General features: G+C 36.7%; 1 protein-coding gene across 20 annotated transcripts in view; it reads right to left on the bottom strand.

The window, feature by feature from the left end:
- FOXP1 (forkhead box P1) overlaps positions 1-17,904 on the bottom strand; it is a 523,713-nt gene that overhangs the window by 85,832 nt on the left and 419,977 nt on the right. For 14 of the 20 annotated variants that reach the window (XM_075073243.1, XM_075073242.1, XM_075073252.1 and 11 more), the window contains 3 exons: positions 8,651-8,788; positions 7,467-7,556; positions 1,556-1,715 (listed from right to left, as the gene is read on the bottom strand). In XM_075073243.1, the coding sequence (XP_074929344.1) occupies positions 1,556-1,715; positions 7,467-7,556; positions 8,651-8,788 (388 nt within the window). The remainder of the gene's footprint in view (positions 1-1,555; positions 1,716-7,466; positions 7,557-8,650; positions 8,789-17,904) is intronic. The other 6 variants (XM_075073249.1, XM_075073256.1, XM_075073259.1 and 3 more) reach the window with 1 other exon arrangement.

Below are 17,904 nucleotides of genomic sequence, written 5' to 3'. Positions count from 1 at the left end.
ATGGCATAGCCTACGTGCCTTTTTTCTGGACTAGTTCCATACTATTCCCCCCAACCCCATTGACAAAGATGGGCTAGAGGATGAATAAATATCAAAGGGCCAATCCTGGGCCCTGACAGACACAGCCTCCACTGAAATCAACGGGAGATTCACGTGCATGGCAAGTCCAATGTCAGACCTCCGTTATTTAGGCAGCCAAGGCATAAATGACACATGCAGAATTTAATTTCTTCAAACTGAAGTTAGAAAAGGGAAGGAAGTAAACATGTGGCCCAACCTGGCCAATGAGGATTCCACCACACAGAGATATCTCCCTACATCCTCCGGCAGCAATGAGTGTATTTTGGGGAGAACGGGGAGATGGGGAGTTGAACTTCTTCCCTCTGTTTAAGTGAATGTACCTAAATATAAATACACTACAGGGTTTAGCAACTGGTAGGAGCCTTGAGGCTGGTAACTGCTTTGAAGAAACGAAATCATTCAACCTGAGCTGACTTGAGAGGTTAAGGTGACTTTAAATTTAACACATTTTGAGGGAATGAGAGAAGGGAAGAGAAAACTCTTCAGAAATACCAGCATTTTATTTTAAAGACCCACTCCTCAAGCCATGTCAACTTCTAACAGTCTGCCTGCTTAGTAAGAACAGCCTGGGCTGAGGCTGGTCTCAGTGTCTTAGGGCGTGTAATACAGTGAAAATGAAGGAGAAGAGAAATAAACTATAGATTTTTAACCATTCTCAAAAGCACTGCTAAATAAAAAGGAGCTACTAACACATTTAAAGAAATCTTTCATAACCTAAGTACTTCGGAGGAGTACTAATTTACTGCAAAGTATGTGACTGTGGAAAGATGCAAGGGATCTGATTCTCAATTTATGCCAGAATAACGCTACTAACTTCAGTGGAGTTAATCCTAATTTGCTTCAGTTTGAGAGGAGAATGGAGCCAGTTTATACCAGCTGGGGAGCTATGCCAGTTTATACCAGCTGGGGATCTGGTCCACTGTGTTTACTTGCAGCGGAATCAAGGATGAGTAAAACAGGTATGGAAAAAACCCAAACAGTCCCACTTTTGCCCATATCTAGAGGTAAAAGGGAATCAAACTCCCAGCAATCGGCAACCTTTGGGTCTGAGTTTCCCATGTCTGATTTCCCGTCAGTAAGGACCTGAAGTGCCGAAATAACATATGAAAGGCTATTCTCCTGCTATTCCTAGCCGTGACCAAAGTGCCAGCAATCTTGCTAGCAAGCCTATTCTGAACATATCTAGATTTGTAGACCTAGGAGCTTCATATTCAGCCTTCTGGACACTTATGCAAACTCAAGCCAAATGCCACTCTGTTTGCTCATTTCTAGGGAGAACAATCCAACACTTCGGTGTTGTGTTTCCCAGAATAGCTACAAACCTTCTAATGAGCAACCTGCCTGTCAGTTCCTTTCTTATCCGTTACTTTACCACCCTATTGGAGCTTTTATTCCATTTTAGATGTATTTGTTATCTTCTCTAAAGCCCCGAGATGGAGGGTTACGGTTGGTGGTTTCCAGACTGCACACATACCTTGGGCAAGAGGCTGCAAAGGCAGGGTAGCCTGGCCAGGCTGGATTGTTAGCAGACCTTGACGCTGCAAAGACAGGAGATGCTGTTGCTGCAGTTGTTGCATCTGTAAGAGCTGCTGCTGAAAGGCCAACTGTTGTGTAGCCACTTGCTGTTGCTGTGGCTGAAAGGGGAAAAAAGGATATTTGTCATTTCAGAACTAAGTATGTATACAAGGTATTTAAATGGCTCCCAGTTTCAAAACACTTCGTCTGATTATAGTCAGCACCAAGAAAGGACATTGAATGGGGGCCCTGACCACTTCTCATTAAAGATCCCAAGTCATTATTTCAGTAGCAGTGTTAACCACAGGGTTGTGGCCAAATTCCACGTTGGGCAATTACATTCTTCCTACCTAAACTCCCCCTGCATGTCACATGAAATATTTATTCTGCATTTCTTGGTCTAAGTTGTTGTGCTACAAAAGTTTCAACCCAGAAGTGGTCGCATTTTGGTGGTGAATAAAGCAACCCATGTGTAGTTTGAAGCCATTGGTGATGCTTCAGGATGAACAGCGTGAATATAAATGGAAAAATCGCATTGCAAGGTCATATCATACTTAAGAGGAATGAAAAATAATCCTGTGCCATGCTCCGTTTATGCATGCAAGGATTGTCTCAACTATTAAGGCAACTGATTGGGTTAATTTATTGCATTTTCTATACTTGTTCTATCTTATTCATTAATCAAGTTACAGTACTTTCTCCTGTATATTGAATTGTTCCATGCTATATTTAAGACTTCTACTTTCTGCACTTTGAAATTTTTAATTATTCCCACTATAAAGAAGACAGACAGAGTTGCTGTACTCCACTGGGATTTGAACCTTGAACCTTTGAGGTGTAAAAGAACATGTTGCTTTTCTCACTATTGCGCCCGGAGAAGCTTTTAACTACTCTGTTTATCACTTCTGACATAAATAAATGAGAAAAAAAATCAGACCTTTGAAGAAGAAAAACTTCATCTAATATTGTTAATTAGCCATGACAAACGATGAAATAACATTGTAAATCTTTCACAGAAACAGCCACTAGATTTTAATTACATACATTCATAATTTAGCAAACAACATCTTACTTGAATGTGAGTGTTTAATATGTACTATACTTCAGGCTTCAGAGTTCTTAATTTTGCTTCAGTTTAAGGAACCCTCTAGGTTTTGCTTCCATGCTCATCTTGTATTTTATTTGCTTTGTTCTTAAAAAACCATGAAAGGCTTTGCATTTTGATACGTATCTTTTTATTTATTGTACAATGACAGGAGGAAAACTTTTGTTGTGTAAAACATCAATACATCATGCCAGTGTTTAGCAGTTCCTTGTGCTAGCCAAAAACAATTTATGTAGATTTCCTTAGTAATTATCTGAGTGATAGAAAGATAATACAGTGCAGCAGTACAATAAATAGAAGGAAATTATCTAATATCCCTAATCTGCTAGGAATCATATCAAGGTGGAGGTCTTATCCACATTATAGCTAACAATTACGGAAAGAAAATTAACTCTTACAAAACTGCAGGCACAGGCACTCTTACAAAGTGTCCAATCACCACTTCCCCCCCCCACCCATTTTGACGCCTTACAATCCCTTTAAAGATCCTGAGTCAGATCCTCAGCTGGTGTGTAACAGTGAAATCCACTGAAGTCACTGGAGTGACACTGGTTTACACCAACTGAGGAGCTGGCCCCAGATTTTAAAAAGTCCCTGAAAAAATTTAAGGAATCAATTCACCCCATTCACATATGGAATGCTCCGTTCGGCTCACGGGAGAGGCATCAGTGCAGTGATGAGAGAATAGACCCAGTCATGCTCAACTTGACATAAGCTTGGTTTTTAAAAAAAAGACAACCGGAGAAAGTTTAGAGTAATGGAAGCTATTTTTGTTCTAATCCCCAAATGGCTTATTTTATAGCAAAAACCCAACCAATCTCATATTAGCAACCAATTTCAGACCTACCCTTATACCACTGAGAAAGTTAATTGAGTTCCATTCTGAAAAACAAAATCTATAGTACCAACAACAAAAATTTAAATAAATTAAAATTAAGAGCCAGTATTTTCATTTGTAAAACAGCATGCTCAAAATGATCCAATTGTTTTTCCTATTTCGCAAGTTATCAGATTAATGTAAACCACAATGATGGTGATGTTCACGTTTGAATAATTTTTGGCTCTTCAGATAGTCTCATAATAAAAAATGATCAACGTAATCATAGTAAAAAAAAACAAAAACAGAGGTAAAATATTCCCTGGTTTGGACATGTTGGTTACTTGCCATCTAATGTAAATTAAGATTTTACAACACTTTATTTATATAAATTGACTGATGCCTGTTTGGTTCTCTTCTCAGCTATCCCTAAGAAAAGCTCATGAAAGCTCTCTACATTTGAAAAGCCAGGATATAAAAGTATACAAGGCCCATTGTCCAAGAAAGAATTTAAAAGCAACACACGTTGCCAAACTGTGCTCCCCACCCAGTTACCAAACACAGGATACAAGTCAGTTTGTTTACTTCTCACAATTGAATGCATACAAAAAAGGTCTCAGTGCAGTCCTGTTGTCAGGTCAGTAGTCAGTGTTAAAATGCTGAAATATCCTGATAAAACTTGCATTTTTGATCCCCTCCCATAAGCTTCTGTCAAAGGTCTGTTTTCCTTTCTTAGGTTACTCCCTACCGCCTAACATAAACTGTCAAAACTGCTGGAGGACAAACGGCCTTTTTAAAACAATTCTCTTAGCCCAGCTTGAACACACAAAATGGGATTCTTCTGCTACCTTTATTTAAAAATTAATTCTGTCCGCTGCCTCTCAAAGTCAATTCTGTCAGGTATCAGGGAATCGGTTTTGTAGACTAGATGAGCTAGTGCTTTTTGCTTTTTTTTTTTTTTTTTTTTTAAAAAGAAAAGATTGCAGTAAGTTACAGAAAGAGCTCTTGCGATCACTAATGGGAACTTGCTCTGCATCAAGCTGTAAATTCCCCTTAACACAACGTAAAAGAAAAGGTCGCAGAAGTCCTGTGTATTGTCCTGGTTATAGGTCAAATCTCTGACTAACAGGGTTTTGGTGGTGGGGGTTTGTTTTTTTTTTGGGGGGGGGGGTGGTGGTGTAAACTGATGATACAATNTGTATTGTCCTGGTTATAGGTCAAATCTCTGACTATCAGTCTTTTCTTTGTGTTTTTTTTGGGGGGGGGGTGGTGGTGTAAACTGATGATACAATATTATGAGCCACTAACGACTAGAGGATACAGTAAATTAATAGGCTTCTTTCATCCGTCAATGTCCAGGTTCAAACCATGTTAAAATCACAACCACCAGTCCACATCACAAAATTGTCAGCTGTGACTCTCGTCATTTTTACCACAAAAAAGGACCACCAACTGCATGCTAATTTAGTAAGAACACCCTCTTTAGCTCAGGAAAATGGAGCTGAAAAACCTGTGGGATGAAATGCACTGTTGAAACAGGCCTCTAACTAACATCATCAGGGAAAAAAATAGTAGTAAAAGCAAAAGAGTCTTGGACCCTTATTCTCCTATGTCCATTATATTATCATATTCTTCTTAAAACAGGAAGGAGTCTTTTCTTATTGTAACTCTGGATAGTGCAATATCAGAAGTGTGACCACAGTAAATCAGTGTGTTACATATTAAAATGCCATCACATCGTCTAACTTCCCTTCTTGCCTTTTAACACAAAGTATTTTTTTCTTTCAACTCCAAGCCATCATCTTCGTGTTGGAGACGCTCTCCTGTCTGACAACAGCAATTTAGAAGAGTTAACTTTTATCGTTCATTCTGCTGTGTAACTTTCCCCTTCAAATTTCTTTATCTGCTCTCTGAGCTCATCTGAACTTTCATGTTCTCCCAGCATGCAGGCTTGCATTCAAAACTATGTCTAATAGACCAAATAAGAGGTTAATAAGAAGTGGCAACAGTAAGAAAAAATACAATCCCTGGTAACTGATAAGAATGACAGTGGCAGCCCTTTATTGTTTGTCTTCAAATATAGAGTTAAAGATCTTTAAAAAACTAAATTTTGACGCCTTTGAAAAGAAAGAAGCACAAAACAGCAACAGGGGGTTATTGCCTGCCAGCCACAGGGGAGAAGCTCCATAATTCTTATTCTCCCTTTTGAAGGCTGTTAGAAATCTGATTCAAAAAAGCAACAGCAGAAGGAGACAGCCTCTTGAGGCTACAGCCATTTCCTGTGATCATGCATAATGCGCTTCAAAAGTCGGTTTTTACCAATTCTGTTGATCAATTGCACCTCCTTCATATTCCCTCTTTTTTCTGCTGTGTTTACATCTGATGTGACTCAATGACAAGCACTGTCTGAGACTGTGAAACAGACCTGTCATGTTGATTTATGGGCGCATCAAACCAGGACTTGTCCAAACTGAAGCTTGCAGTTCATTAATTAGAGAGTTGTGACTTTGAAGTCAGCTTTCAGACTGTGGTTTTTAACATTTGGCTTAATTTATATGCTCTTGAATGTGGATCTCTAAGGAAAAAACTGAAATTCCCTTCTTGTCTTTGAACTTCTTTTGACCGCACAATAATCATTTCTTTGTCCAGAGTGATGCCTGCATCCCAGAGTCATTAATGCACATTGAACTGCCACTGATGAGTAAGCCCTACTGAATTAGAAAAACAGCCAGCAAAACAAAGCTGAGAGCATTCTGCACAGTGATATCTCACAATTACATGCCTTCCCTCCCTGTGCCATTTCCATTTTAATTACTGTTAGTCCTTTAGATTTACATTTTAGACACTTTTTAATCTGTTCCTTTTTTATTAGAGTGGTGCCCATTCGCACACTGTAGTTAAGGCTGTGTCAGCGTTTCTACTACAAACCCCCTATTTTCAGTGGTTTATAGCTCAACTGTAAAAATTCACACTGGGTTGAAATGTGCCATGGATGGTACAACTCACCAAATTGGAAAAGAAAAGAAAAAAAATTGGTGGGGCCGTTTTTATTACGTGTACTTCGTGCAGCATGCCTGCCACACCGACAGGAACGCCTCACTGCTAGGAAAGGCATTACACAGCATTTTGTGCCAAGAAGCAGCTTACTAAGAGGTGTCCATCCAGTCACTGATGCCACTGATTACTAATGTTCAGGTCCCTTCCAGGTTTCTTAAATTTTAAATAATAATAATAATAATAATATCGCTATAAACGAAACAAAGTTCTGATTCTGATAGAAGTTTAGAAAAGCAAGTGTATTTAAAGTTCAGACAGACACTTTCGGCCCTAACTTGTCCCATTGTGTCTACGTATTGCAGTGACAACAGATCGATGTCTCCTGCTATTATACATATCACGTGTGCTGTAATAGCTAGGCACAATGTGAGGAGTTGAGATGACCCTTCAGTCTTATCTTTGCATCTCAGATTTTGTTGGTCTGTGACACAACAAATGTTCCTTAAAGGCCGTTCTTGTTCTAAGTTACAGCTATGACAAATGTGTAATCTGAGCCTCTGCCTTGATACAGGGGACCTGCACTCAAAACCTCTTGAAGTATTCCCCTGCTTTGAGAGCACAGCATCTTGACTACTGCATCCTTATTTTCACCCAGTGTAAAATAACTCACTTCCAAAAAACACTCTCCCAAGACACTAGTCAAGATACTTGTTCCAATACTCACACCAAACAGCAAGGTATGATGTTGTGCTATAAAATATGTGGCAGCAAGCAAACGGGAAGCACAAGAAAATAAAAGAGAAAACAGAACAATAACTCTAAAGCTGAAAGCTGAGACCTGATAGAGTCAGCTCAGTTGTGTAATCATTTATAAGATGAATGACAGTTTAATAGCCACTAGGCAGTCCCCTGGGATCTTTGGTTTGAAAGTAAAATGGGTATTGTCTGTACCTCTTTAGGCTGTTTTCCAGCATGTTGTTGCTGTAAAAGTTGAAGCTGTAATTGTTCCTGTTGTTTCTTATAAAACTCCTGAAGCTGCTGCTATAAAGAAGAGGAAACACGGTAAGTAACAAAGTGGAGGGACAATTCCGTGTCTTTTGTTGTAACACACAAACTGTGATTTGAAAAACAGCATCCTTTTATCTGTGATGGTCTGACCTTTAGTTTGAAACTCGACAATAAATTCAGTGCACACTGACTATTCTTGGCATTATCATTTGAAAAGTAATCTCCAAAATGAACTGATGAAAAACATACCATTTTCTACACAAACTAATTAAAATAAGGCAAGGAATGACCTTTGATTGTAACAACAAAGCCAAAATGCCCTTGCTGAGAGAGGCTGGTAAATCTCTGTTGTGAAACATATACATGCTTTCTAAATGATAGGGTTTGACTGTATTAAGTTTTGTTCAATACATACATAGGCATCACAGATAATACCCCTCCCCCTCCCCACTTCCCAGATGGATAGTAGATGTATGCAGTTTAGACATCCACTCAGTGAATGAATGACAGAGAGTGACAGTGAGGAAAGAGTACACAAGGTTAGCTTGTAGTGGCCTTTAAAGTCATCATGGAATTAATGTTGTGCAGCACATCAAGATAAGTAAACTTTAAAACCACACTTCATTTGTTGCAAACTTTTAGCTGACACAGGCTCACATGTTGAATTGGGCACCCAGGAAAACTGATACTCCACAATACATTCGTTTGCTGAAATTCAAGGGTTAAGGCCTGCAAATATGCCACGGTGCTGTTGACACGGTTTTGAGAGTCCCTATTGTTCCATATTGGTTTAATAAGTTTTAGAACTGAAAACACCTCTCAACTACATTCTTTGTTTATTTCAACTAATCAGAAGGAAGTGATGTGCCAAGGAGGATGCAAGTGTGAGCAATGGTGGCATCTGCAGGATTCTTGCATCTTTATGTAGCGATCTAGGAAAGTGTCCCTGCACTTCCGTTTTCAATAGCAATCGCTAGCCTTAAGTACAACAGGGCAATCAGCTCACCTCAGATACAGCTACTATAAGATATGTGCTCCAGTATGTAGGCAGCTTTCACTACAGGAATATTTAAGGACATTAGTACACCTATAATAGCCATCTTACCAGCTGTAAAAGAAACAATTACCTGTTGAAGCATGAGTGCCTGCTGCTGCTGGAGCAGGACTTGGAGTTGCTGGGGAGTTAGCACTTGTTGCTGGAGGATCTGCTGCATTTGTTGGGGAGTGATAACTTGAGGTGTCATCATAGCCACTGACACTGGGACCTAGAGCATGAACACAGTGGGCATAAGACGTCAGGACACTTTGTAAAAAGTTCTACTACAGTTTATTTTACGTTTTAATATTGAGTATTTATTTTTTATCCTGATAATGATTTGTCCATTGCTATGTCTACAGAACTGGTTCAGACACCATCTTGTTTTCTGCTGTATTGCTTACTTCTCATCCTCCGTAGTGGCAAAGTAGTAAAAAGCGCAAGCTTTTAGAGCCCACTGGAGTAAACATGAAAGCACTGATTTTAATTTTCTCCCAGCTACAGTCTTTCGCCAAAGCATTATTGCAATGAAAATTATTTCAATATATGAATAAGCTGTCAAGATAGATTTATTTTTAGAAGAAACAGTCAACTCAACAGACACACACAAAAAAGAAAAAACGATCTAGTGTCCCACATTGATGGGATCTAGACCCTCGTAAGACAACGATTTTAAGAAAATGAATGCAAGCTCAGAGATGTGACTAACAGCACCTATGTTTCTATGCAATTTTAACAGAAAGACCCTACTACAATGTCTTTACCATTCCATATTCACCCAGCATACAGATGTCTTCAATTCTTTCATATTACATGAGATACCATTAAAAGCCGCTTTCCATGACATTTCAGTGACAAACAGCTACAGTGATGAACTTGATAGCATTTCATATTTGCAACTGTTAACACGTTTCTGCACGGGCATCTCTGCAAGGAACCTGTACACTGTATCTGAAAGGATGATGTCTTGTTCAGATAAAACACTGACATTAAAATGACAGGCTGTCTTGGCCAAGGTTACACAAATTGTATTCAAGCGGATACCTAATGACAATGCTATGAATTCTGCAAGCTTTCTAGAATGTAATTTAGCTATTCAAAATAATCACTGCACTTGTATTTAATTTGCAGACTACATGAGAACCATTTTGTCAGTCCCAGTAATGCAAGAAGACTATTTCACTAGAAATAATAAAAAAAGGAAAAAAATAGAAAGAAAAAACAACAATAGAGCAAAAAGACAAAACCCATATGACTTTTTAACAGTAATATTTAAGCACCTTACTTTTCTTTAGTTTCAAATCAAATATGTGACAGCACAGAACTAAAAGCAGTAAAGGATATACTTTGTTAAAAAGGATCTCCTGTCATCTCATGTATTACAATAAAAGGTAATAACATGTTTTGCACTTTCTCTGCGCACCACTTTTTAAAAATCAGCAGACAATAGCTGATCAGAAGATAAAAGAATTTTTAAAAAAATCTTTCAGAGTAGTAGTAAGCAAGAGAGAAATGCAGTATTAATTTTATGTAACATAATGTCTTAATATGCAGTTTATCTTGACTTTTTCACATGATTTCTCCTGTCATTTGCATAGCAAGCTCTCATTCCTAATTTCACAGTCATTATGCACTGATGTCCTGATTTCTCAGCATCGCTAATTTTGATGAACTAAAAACGGTTCCTGAAGGTCAGATTCACGTACAGTGCACATCCTCCAGTGCTGTTGTGCACATGTTATGTGCAAGTCCCAGGAACCGCTTTTAAGACATTTGTTTGAAAAAGTCCAAGAAATGGTTACATACTTTCGACATCTCATTTATATGGCACTGGAACGTCACCCAGGAGTTCTCAGTATCCCAGAATTCTTCTGAATGTGCACTATGGTATACATCTGGACAACCCACCATAATATACAACAGACAGTCACACCTGATAACTATGAAAATAAAGATTTAATTACAGGACAGTTCCTAGTTCCATTGAAGTCCATGGTGAAACTCTTAGTGACTTGGTTGGGACCAGGATTTAGCTGTATGTGTATTTCCATAGTGAACATACTGGACAGCAATTGCACTATAGAAATGCCATAGCAATTGAGATAGACCCTGAGAAGCCTCAATCATTGGCCAGTAAACTCATTAATTCTGAGTAACCTAATCCATGTTATTTTTAAAATAACTTTTTCAAAGTAGAATTTTTTTTTACTTATATGGGGTAGTCACCATACTAGCTTTTAAGCTTTACTCATCTTTGTTATTCCATCCCAAAAGAAGTTTACCTTTCCTTGAGGTTTACACTATCTTTTATTGAAGTATGACTGAGCAAACAGAGAAGGAAGCATGTTTAAGTATGTTTTCTGTGCTATTCTTGGAAGATATACAATACAAATACTCTTCAATCAGATTTCTGACAACAACCAGGGATACAGACAGGAACAGGGTGGGGTGCTGTAAAACCCTACAAATCAGTGATGAATACTAAGGGCCACATTATTCTGCCCTTGGTTATGGATGGACAACTCCCACTGACTTCCAGGGGAGTTGTGCACATGGATCTAAGGGCAAGATTTGCTCCTATATTTGAGAAGTGTTTGTGTACCTTCCAATGAAGAATTTCTAAATAGAAACTGTTAATACTTTGCTAAAACAGAAATGTTTTACAGGTAGCAAAAAACACATATATGACATCTTTCAGACAGCAGGAGTGTGCTGATGAGCTCAATTTACTTTAATCATCTGAAAACACACTGTCACACCAGCCAGCTCTGTACTGCTAAAGAGGGCCCTGCCTTTAATTTATAAATGTAATAAAAGTTAGATTTACCCAAAGTTTCTGCTCCAGCATATCATGAAAATAACTTATGGAAACCTTTAACAAACATATTCAAATGGACCAGAAACTATTGTGTCAAAGAAAAAAAAGAGCACAGTTTAAGGTCTTTAAATAGTTAAGAATTATGGCCTATATATCCACTCTCTTAACTCCCAACGTCTAACTTTCTCTTGTAGCTAGTCCCTAGTAATACTAGGAATCAAAGGGCATGCAGCACCAGCAATAGCCTATTATAGTCCACACTTTATTACCCATTACTATTGAGGTCATTAGCGGTAAGAGTGATTGTACCGGTCTTAACCTATTGATCACTGTAACTACTATCATTTAATCCCGTGTTGAATGTCTGGAAAGCTGCTAAAGGCACACAAGAGAGAGTGCTTTAGAGTTGAGAAATATAGCCAAAGCTTGGAAATTACACTTTGATTCATAAAATCTAGCCAGTGGTTTAAATCAATAGTATTTAAAACAGTCATGTAAGTTCTTAACTACAGCTTTCTAATATTTATTGATCCCTTTTTGAGTGTATTCACTCAAAATTAAACTTTATTTTAAGATACTATACAATATACTTTACATTACTTCAGAGAAAAATATTTATTTCTGATATTTTGTGATAGTAAGTCACACCTGAACTGGGGGCTATACGTTAATTTTAGATTTCTCTCTCTCAATTGCCAATTTAAATGTGTTGCCAAAAACAAAAACAATTATAATTATAAACCTACACTGGAAATGGCATACCTGTTTAAGCATATGAAAATGAGTTTGTTTTATGTGTTAACAATGAATCACTGAAGGCAGTTTATGAAGAACTAAAATAATTCTGTCTTATTGCCTTCAGGGAGTTGAAGTTTAAATTAAACTACTGGCAGATACATATAGAGAATGCAAACTTACCAAGAACAACAGAAATCACCTTTAATTAGTTGTTTATTTCTATTTTCAGAAGGACACAGTATTGTTGTTGTTGGTATATTTAATAGACTGTACGCGGAATTGTTGACTGATAACAATAGGGTGTGGGAGACACCCAGCTGCATGTAAAACTGGCAGTGGAGGTAAAAATACAGCTGCATTTTGGCTTTTGGAACTCTGCTAGTATAGACCTGCTGACATCCTAATATCATCAACGGCAAAAAATGTCTTTAATACTGACAATTGCTTTCAGACGCTTTATATTTCTCTCAAGGCTCTGTTTGCTATTTCTCAGGATTCCACAACAATCCTTTCCACTCTCGGCCATCTCCTCAGCCCTGAAAATACACCATGTTATAGGATGCTTACCAAGAAAAAGAAAAGAAAAACTTAAAGAACTTGGGCCAAGCTCATCCTCAATGTAACAATGGAGTTACACCAATGAGCATTTGGCACTGTTCTATCTAAATAGGACAGAGTTAAGAGGAAGAAAGTGATTATAATCTATTTTTCCCTTTTCACTTATATTAACATAATTAAATACTAACCAAATATTTTCAGCTAGTTAAAACCTGTATACAGAATAAACCAGCACAGAATGCAATTTCCACATATCTCATTATTGGAGCTAGTTGTACGATTGTTAACTATCACAGTACATTTAAGAGGTGGACGATTTCTTTAGGTTAAAAAACCCTACAAAACTGAAATCCTTGCCAGCAAAACCTTCATTCCTTGTGAGAGTGTGTTAAAATTTGGCACAAATCTAGTTATTATGCCAAGTATCTGGATTTAAGACTGTGTTTCTTTGGATGAAGGCTTTGTTGCCAAAAGTTAAATGGAGCAAATATATAATGAACACATAAAAAGAAAGAATGAAGGATAGAGCAGTAATTAAAAAAGTGGACTACATGAAAAATAGAGCTGTATAAATAACCATTAACTTGAGTGCCTATCATAAGACTAAAATGTGAAAAATACGAAATACAGAAACCTTCAAGTGAAGCAACATAAAAAAAAACAACTTTGGTGACACCACAAGAGAAGAGAGACTGATGTATTGGCAAACACAAAAGCATAACGCCACAGTCTGTATCTGATGCTTATAAAATAATAAAGTACTGAACACAGTACCCATATTCATCCTGAGCATAAAATATTTGACATAATATTTCAGTCTTTAAAACAACAACGAGAACAACAAAAAAGCTAAACTGCTAGAACTATTCATGAAGAAACTATCATTCAGTATCATTATGAAAAATGGAATTTCACTTTTAGACAACTGCTTTGCCACAATACCGTATAACACATTACCTGTCTTAATGTTTATTATATTAATGTAAAATCAGCTAAACAGTCATTAGCATAACAGTGCTCTGTAACAATATAACCCCCTATTAAAAAAGAGAGAGTGAAAACCCCCCTATTTAAAATTCAATTAACATTTTATTTTTATCATTTAGTTTATTACATTTTATCAAGAGGAGAGATCTTCCTTTGATTTATGTAATGTAGTACTCTCGGCTCTCTTGGAATTCTGCAATATTTCAGAATATCTACTCTATGAAGCCTTCTGTATTCTTCTGTAGTCAAAACAAAACTGGTAAAATTTCATTTTTTTAAACACAGAATGGGACATTAGAAGAACTTAATTTGATCTTATCTACCACTTCTCATGCATACTAGGTTCCCTACTAAGTGCTAGGATAATTGTTTCAGCTATAATAAATACCCATTTAATTTGCATAAAAATATAAAGTTTACATAAATTAAATCCTTTCTACTCTTAACATTTGTCAAATACAGATGAAAGTGAAATGTACACAAACAGTCACTGAATAAGTAGAATGATCTTTTCAACCTCAATTTTTTTTACATTAAAAAAGTTTTTTCCTCTGATTCACCTACATGACAGAAAAAATTATAACGTAAATATACAATTCAAACCAGTGATGTCAGTTTATGATGAATCAATAAAAAGTGTGGCAAATACTTTTTTTTTCTCCAGAAGAAGAGTTGGATCAACAGCATTATGACAAAACCCTATATCCCCTCCCAACCTATACCGCACCCCAAACACATACCGTCAAAATATCCCCAAGCCCATCATAACCTTTGAAACCTCATCCCCACCCACACATCTTTAATGCACTGAGCAGTATATTGGGTTTCTTAGATTTGTCTATTAATTCATTAATATATTAAGGGGCACTTAAATAATAAACTGTGATTGAATCAGCAGCACTTAATATGTCAAGAACTTTAAGTGAACTAAGAAAAAAAAACTATATGGGGGAAATTGTCTTCCCTATGGCATGTTTAAATGAAAAGAACAAAAATCCCCTCCCCCCGAGAAAAAGAACCAGAATCATTCTGAAAGGTTATGTCTCTTCACTTTAAATCTATTCTTTCCTTAAAGAGTTAAACATGAAACGATCTGTTTTTCTAATTTTGGGCATTAGAGGAGACCTGTATTTTTCAGTTTAAATATTAATAAGCAATTTAAAAAATATATTCAACTTGTTAAACCAATCTACTTAAATCAAATACAAAATAGTCAAATGATGCTATGACAAACTTAACTTCTGTTCGACTTAAACACTCTTTTAGGTGTTGCTACTTTGTTCAGAATTACAGCCTTTAAAATACTTGTAAACTTTATTTGCTTAAAATGTGCAGCTTTTCACACTTATCACAGGCACCTTCATCTGCACATCACAGCTAAGCATAACAGTGCAAATTAGATTCTAATGAGAAAACATCAGTTGCTTCTTTGACAATCTTGCCATTAACTGATTTACTTCTAATGAAGACACACTGCAACCAGCAAGCTCTCCCTGAATTAAAGGTCAAAACACGTTCAAAAAAATGCCTAGCAAAATCAAGGCAAATGGGAAGCCCGTAAAGAAACCTTTTCATAAAGCAGCTTGGCAATTAGAATAATTGTGCAAAAAGCCATCTTCAGTAAAAAGTAAAAGAAATTAAGCTGCCAGCACTGTAACAGGTTAGCTGAAAATCAAAATTTAATGTATTCTCCCTTGTGTCATCTTGTTTTGTCAAGACATCAAATAGAATTGGAAAGTACAAAATAACAAGCCCTTGAGAAATCACAGAAGCCGACCTTTTTGATGTTGTTGGTTTACCTTGTTCTCAGTTATTTGAACAATGATGTTTCAGATTTAAGGGCAAGATAAAGCTTAAAAATTAAAACCTATCGGGTTGTTGTTGTTGGTTGATTTTTCCCCCTCCTAAGTGATACAACATCTTACCTTATCAATGAAGGTAAAACTATCATAAACCAATGCAGAGAATAATTAGCAATTATGCATATTTGTTCAATATTTATTCTATTTTTCCAATATTCATTTAGCAAGCAGATACAGTTTCTAACACCGCACTGCACTAGAAAGGTTAAAAATCAAAAAGGGCTGGAGAAGACTTACTTCCCATTGTTACTTCACTCCAAAATCTCTACACAGCCATTTCAGCTGCAGATGAGGACATGATATATTTTCCCCCTTTTCTTACAACTGGAGAATAAAGCTGAGCAAGAAAGCACCTTATAAAAACAAGGTAGTACAGGACATTTTAACTGAACCCTGAACTATGGCAAACTCATTTCCAGTAATGCAGTTCTGCTTTCAATAAAACAAACTACTTATAACCTGTCAAGCCATTCCCCAAACAAATTTTGCCTATAGTGTCAAGAATTTCTCACAATTTTGCTGTTCAAGCGTTGACAATACTATCCCTCGTATTTTTTTTTACCTACCAAGGAGGAGAGGAAAAAAAAACATCAATAACTTATCTCACAGGAATAAACATTTTCATAAATTAAGCCCAAGCTCTCTCTATTTCTGTCAAGCATATGCTTGGCTAAAACTCCTATACAATGATTGTTAAGAGAGATGTCTCAAGCAATCATGTCATGGCTTTGCAGCTCCCCAAACTTTTGGACGGAATAAGCCTCCTCTACCTTTAGACAACCAGAGAATACTGTCCTTTTAAATGTAGCAAACACTGTTACAGTTCATATTACACTGAACCAGCCAACTAGTTAGCTTCAGTATATTCAAAATAAATGAACATGGAATACCTAGTATTTTCAAGTACTAACAAAACACAAAAACTGGCTACTTAAAAGGCTGCTTAACAGTTAAATTACATGTCTTTTCTGCATCTCTCAGTGTCCAAGAAACATTTTTAACCTTATCCACAAACCTGTTGCAAGTTTTCTCTTGTTTACATTTACAGTACACTAAGCATCAAAACAACTTCTGTACATGTCAGATTATATTGTCCATCACTATTGAATAATGGGTCCTTTTCAATAATGCCTGTGTGATGTATTATAACTAGCAGATGATGGTCAGTTTGGTTGTTTGATAACTATTTACACTGCAATATTAATTTCAGGATGTTATGGAGAGTTACATTTTCAAAATGTGCACAGGGATCATCGAGACGTAGCTCGTTGTTCTGTATTAACACCAGCATATATAGGTCTAGAACGCCATGGTCTTTTATTTTATTTTTCATGTCACTTCCATTGTATCCGATACTATTCATGTTTAGTTAAGCTACAGTTGGGATGCCTGGCCAGAGCACGTCCTAGATAGAGCTCATCTATTTTTTAGAGTAAACGATGACACAGTTTTAAAAAAAGGGTAAATAAGCATAGTAAAGTGAACCTTTAAAAAACACTAACTATAGCAAACAAAAAATTTCAAAGCAGCCCTTCCTATCAAAAGCTTTCCGATAATTTATGGTTTACCAACTCAGCAAGGTTATGCAACACTGCATGCCTTTAGATGCATTATTTGAGTCAGATGAGATTTAATTAAGATCACAGTCTCCAAAATCCCTGTCAAATGAAAATTCACAGAAGACAATACACTATATATCCTCATGCAGATAGTCTCCATTCCATGCTCTGGAATAACATAAGTTAATCCTCGTTTCTATGGTGGCAGACAAAAGTTCACAAATTTTGTTTTCTTTTGACACTTGTGTTGTTTTCTGTTTTATGTCATGGGATCATTCCTTTTCGAGAGGGGGAGAGAATTCAGAGCAAATCTGTTTGAATATGGCAGCCGAGGGTTTTTTGACATTTTCACAGCTCTACTGTGATGTCATCAAGTTTTCATAAAATTAACCCCTACCTGTAAGAACATCACTTTATGACATCTGTCCATTGGGGAAAAGGGGGTGATGGAGACTGACAAAAACATAAAAATTGCCTTGAGTCTGGACTGTAAGGTTTTTTTTTAATAAACAAGATAGAGGCTATAAATGGCATTCCTTTCTTTCCCATTAATAACCAACTTTTAACAAGGGATTAACCTGTCTATGGTTTTTACCTTTTCATGTGAGGTGCCCTGAAATCATGAAAGAAGCATGCTGAATTCCAATATTCCCCATACTTCTGATACCAATCCATATTTTAGGGGAATGCATTTAGTTTTTACTCAGATTTATCTAGATGCTGCTATTATCCACTGCAAATAAAGGAATATTATTTTTAAAAGGAAAATTGCTGGCACTTTACCTTGTCCAAGCATATTTCTATTTGCATTATCTTAATATCT

Source organism: Chelonoidis abingdonii, chromosome 17, assembly GCF_003597395.2.
Source record: "Chelonoidis abingdonii isolate Lonesome George chromosome 17, CheloAbing_2.0, whole genome shotgun sequence".
NCBI classification, from domain to species: domain Eukaryota; kingdom Metazoa; phylum Chordata; order Testudines; family Testudinidae; genus Chelonoidis; species Chelonoidis abingdonii.
This window is presented reverse-complemented; position numbering and strand designations above follow the sequence as displayed.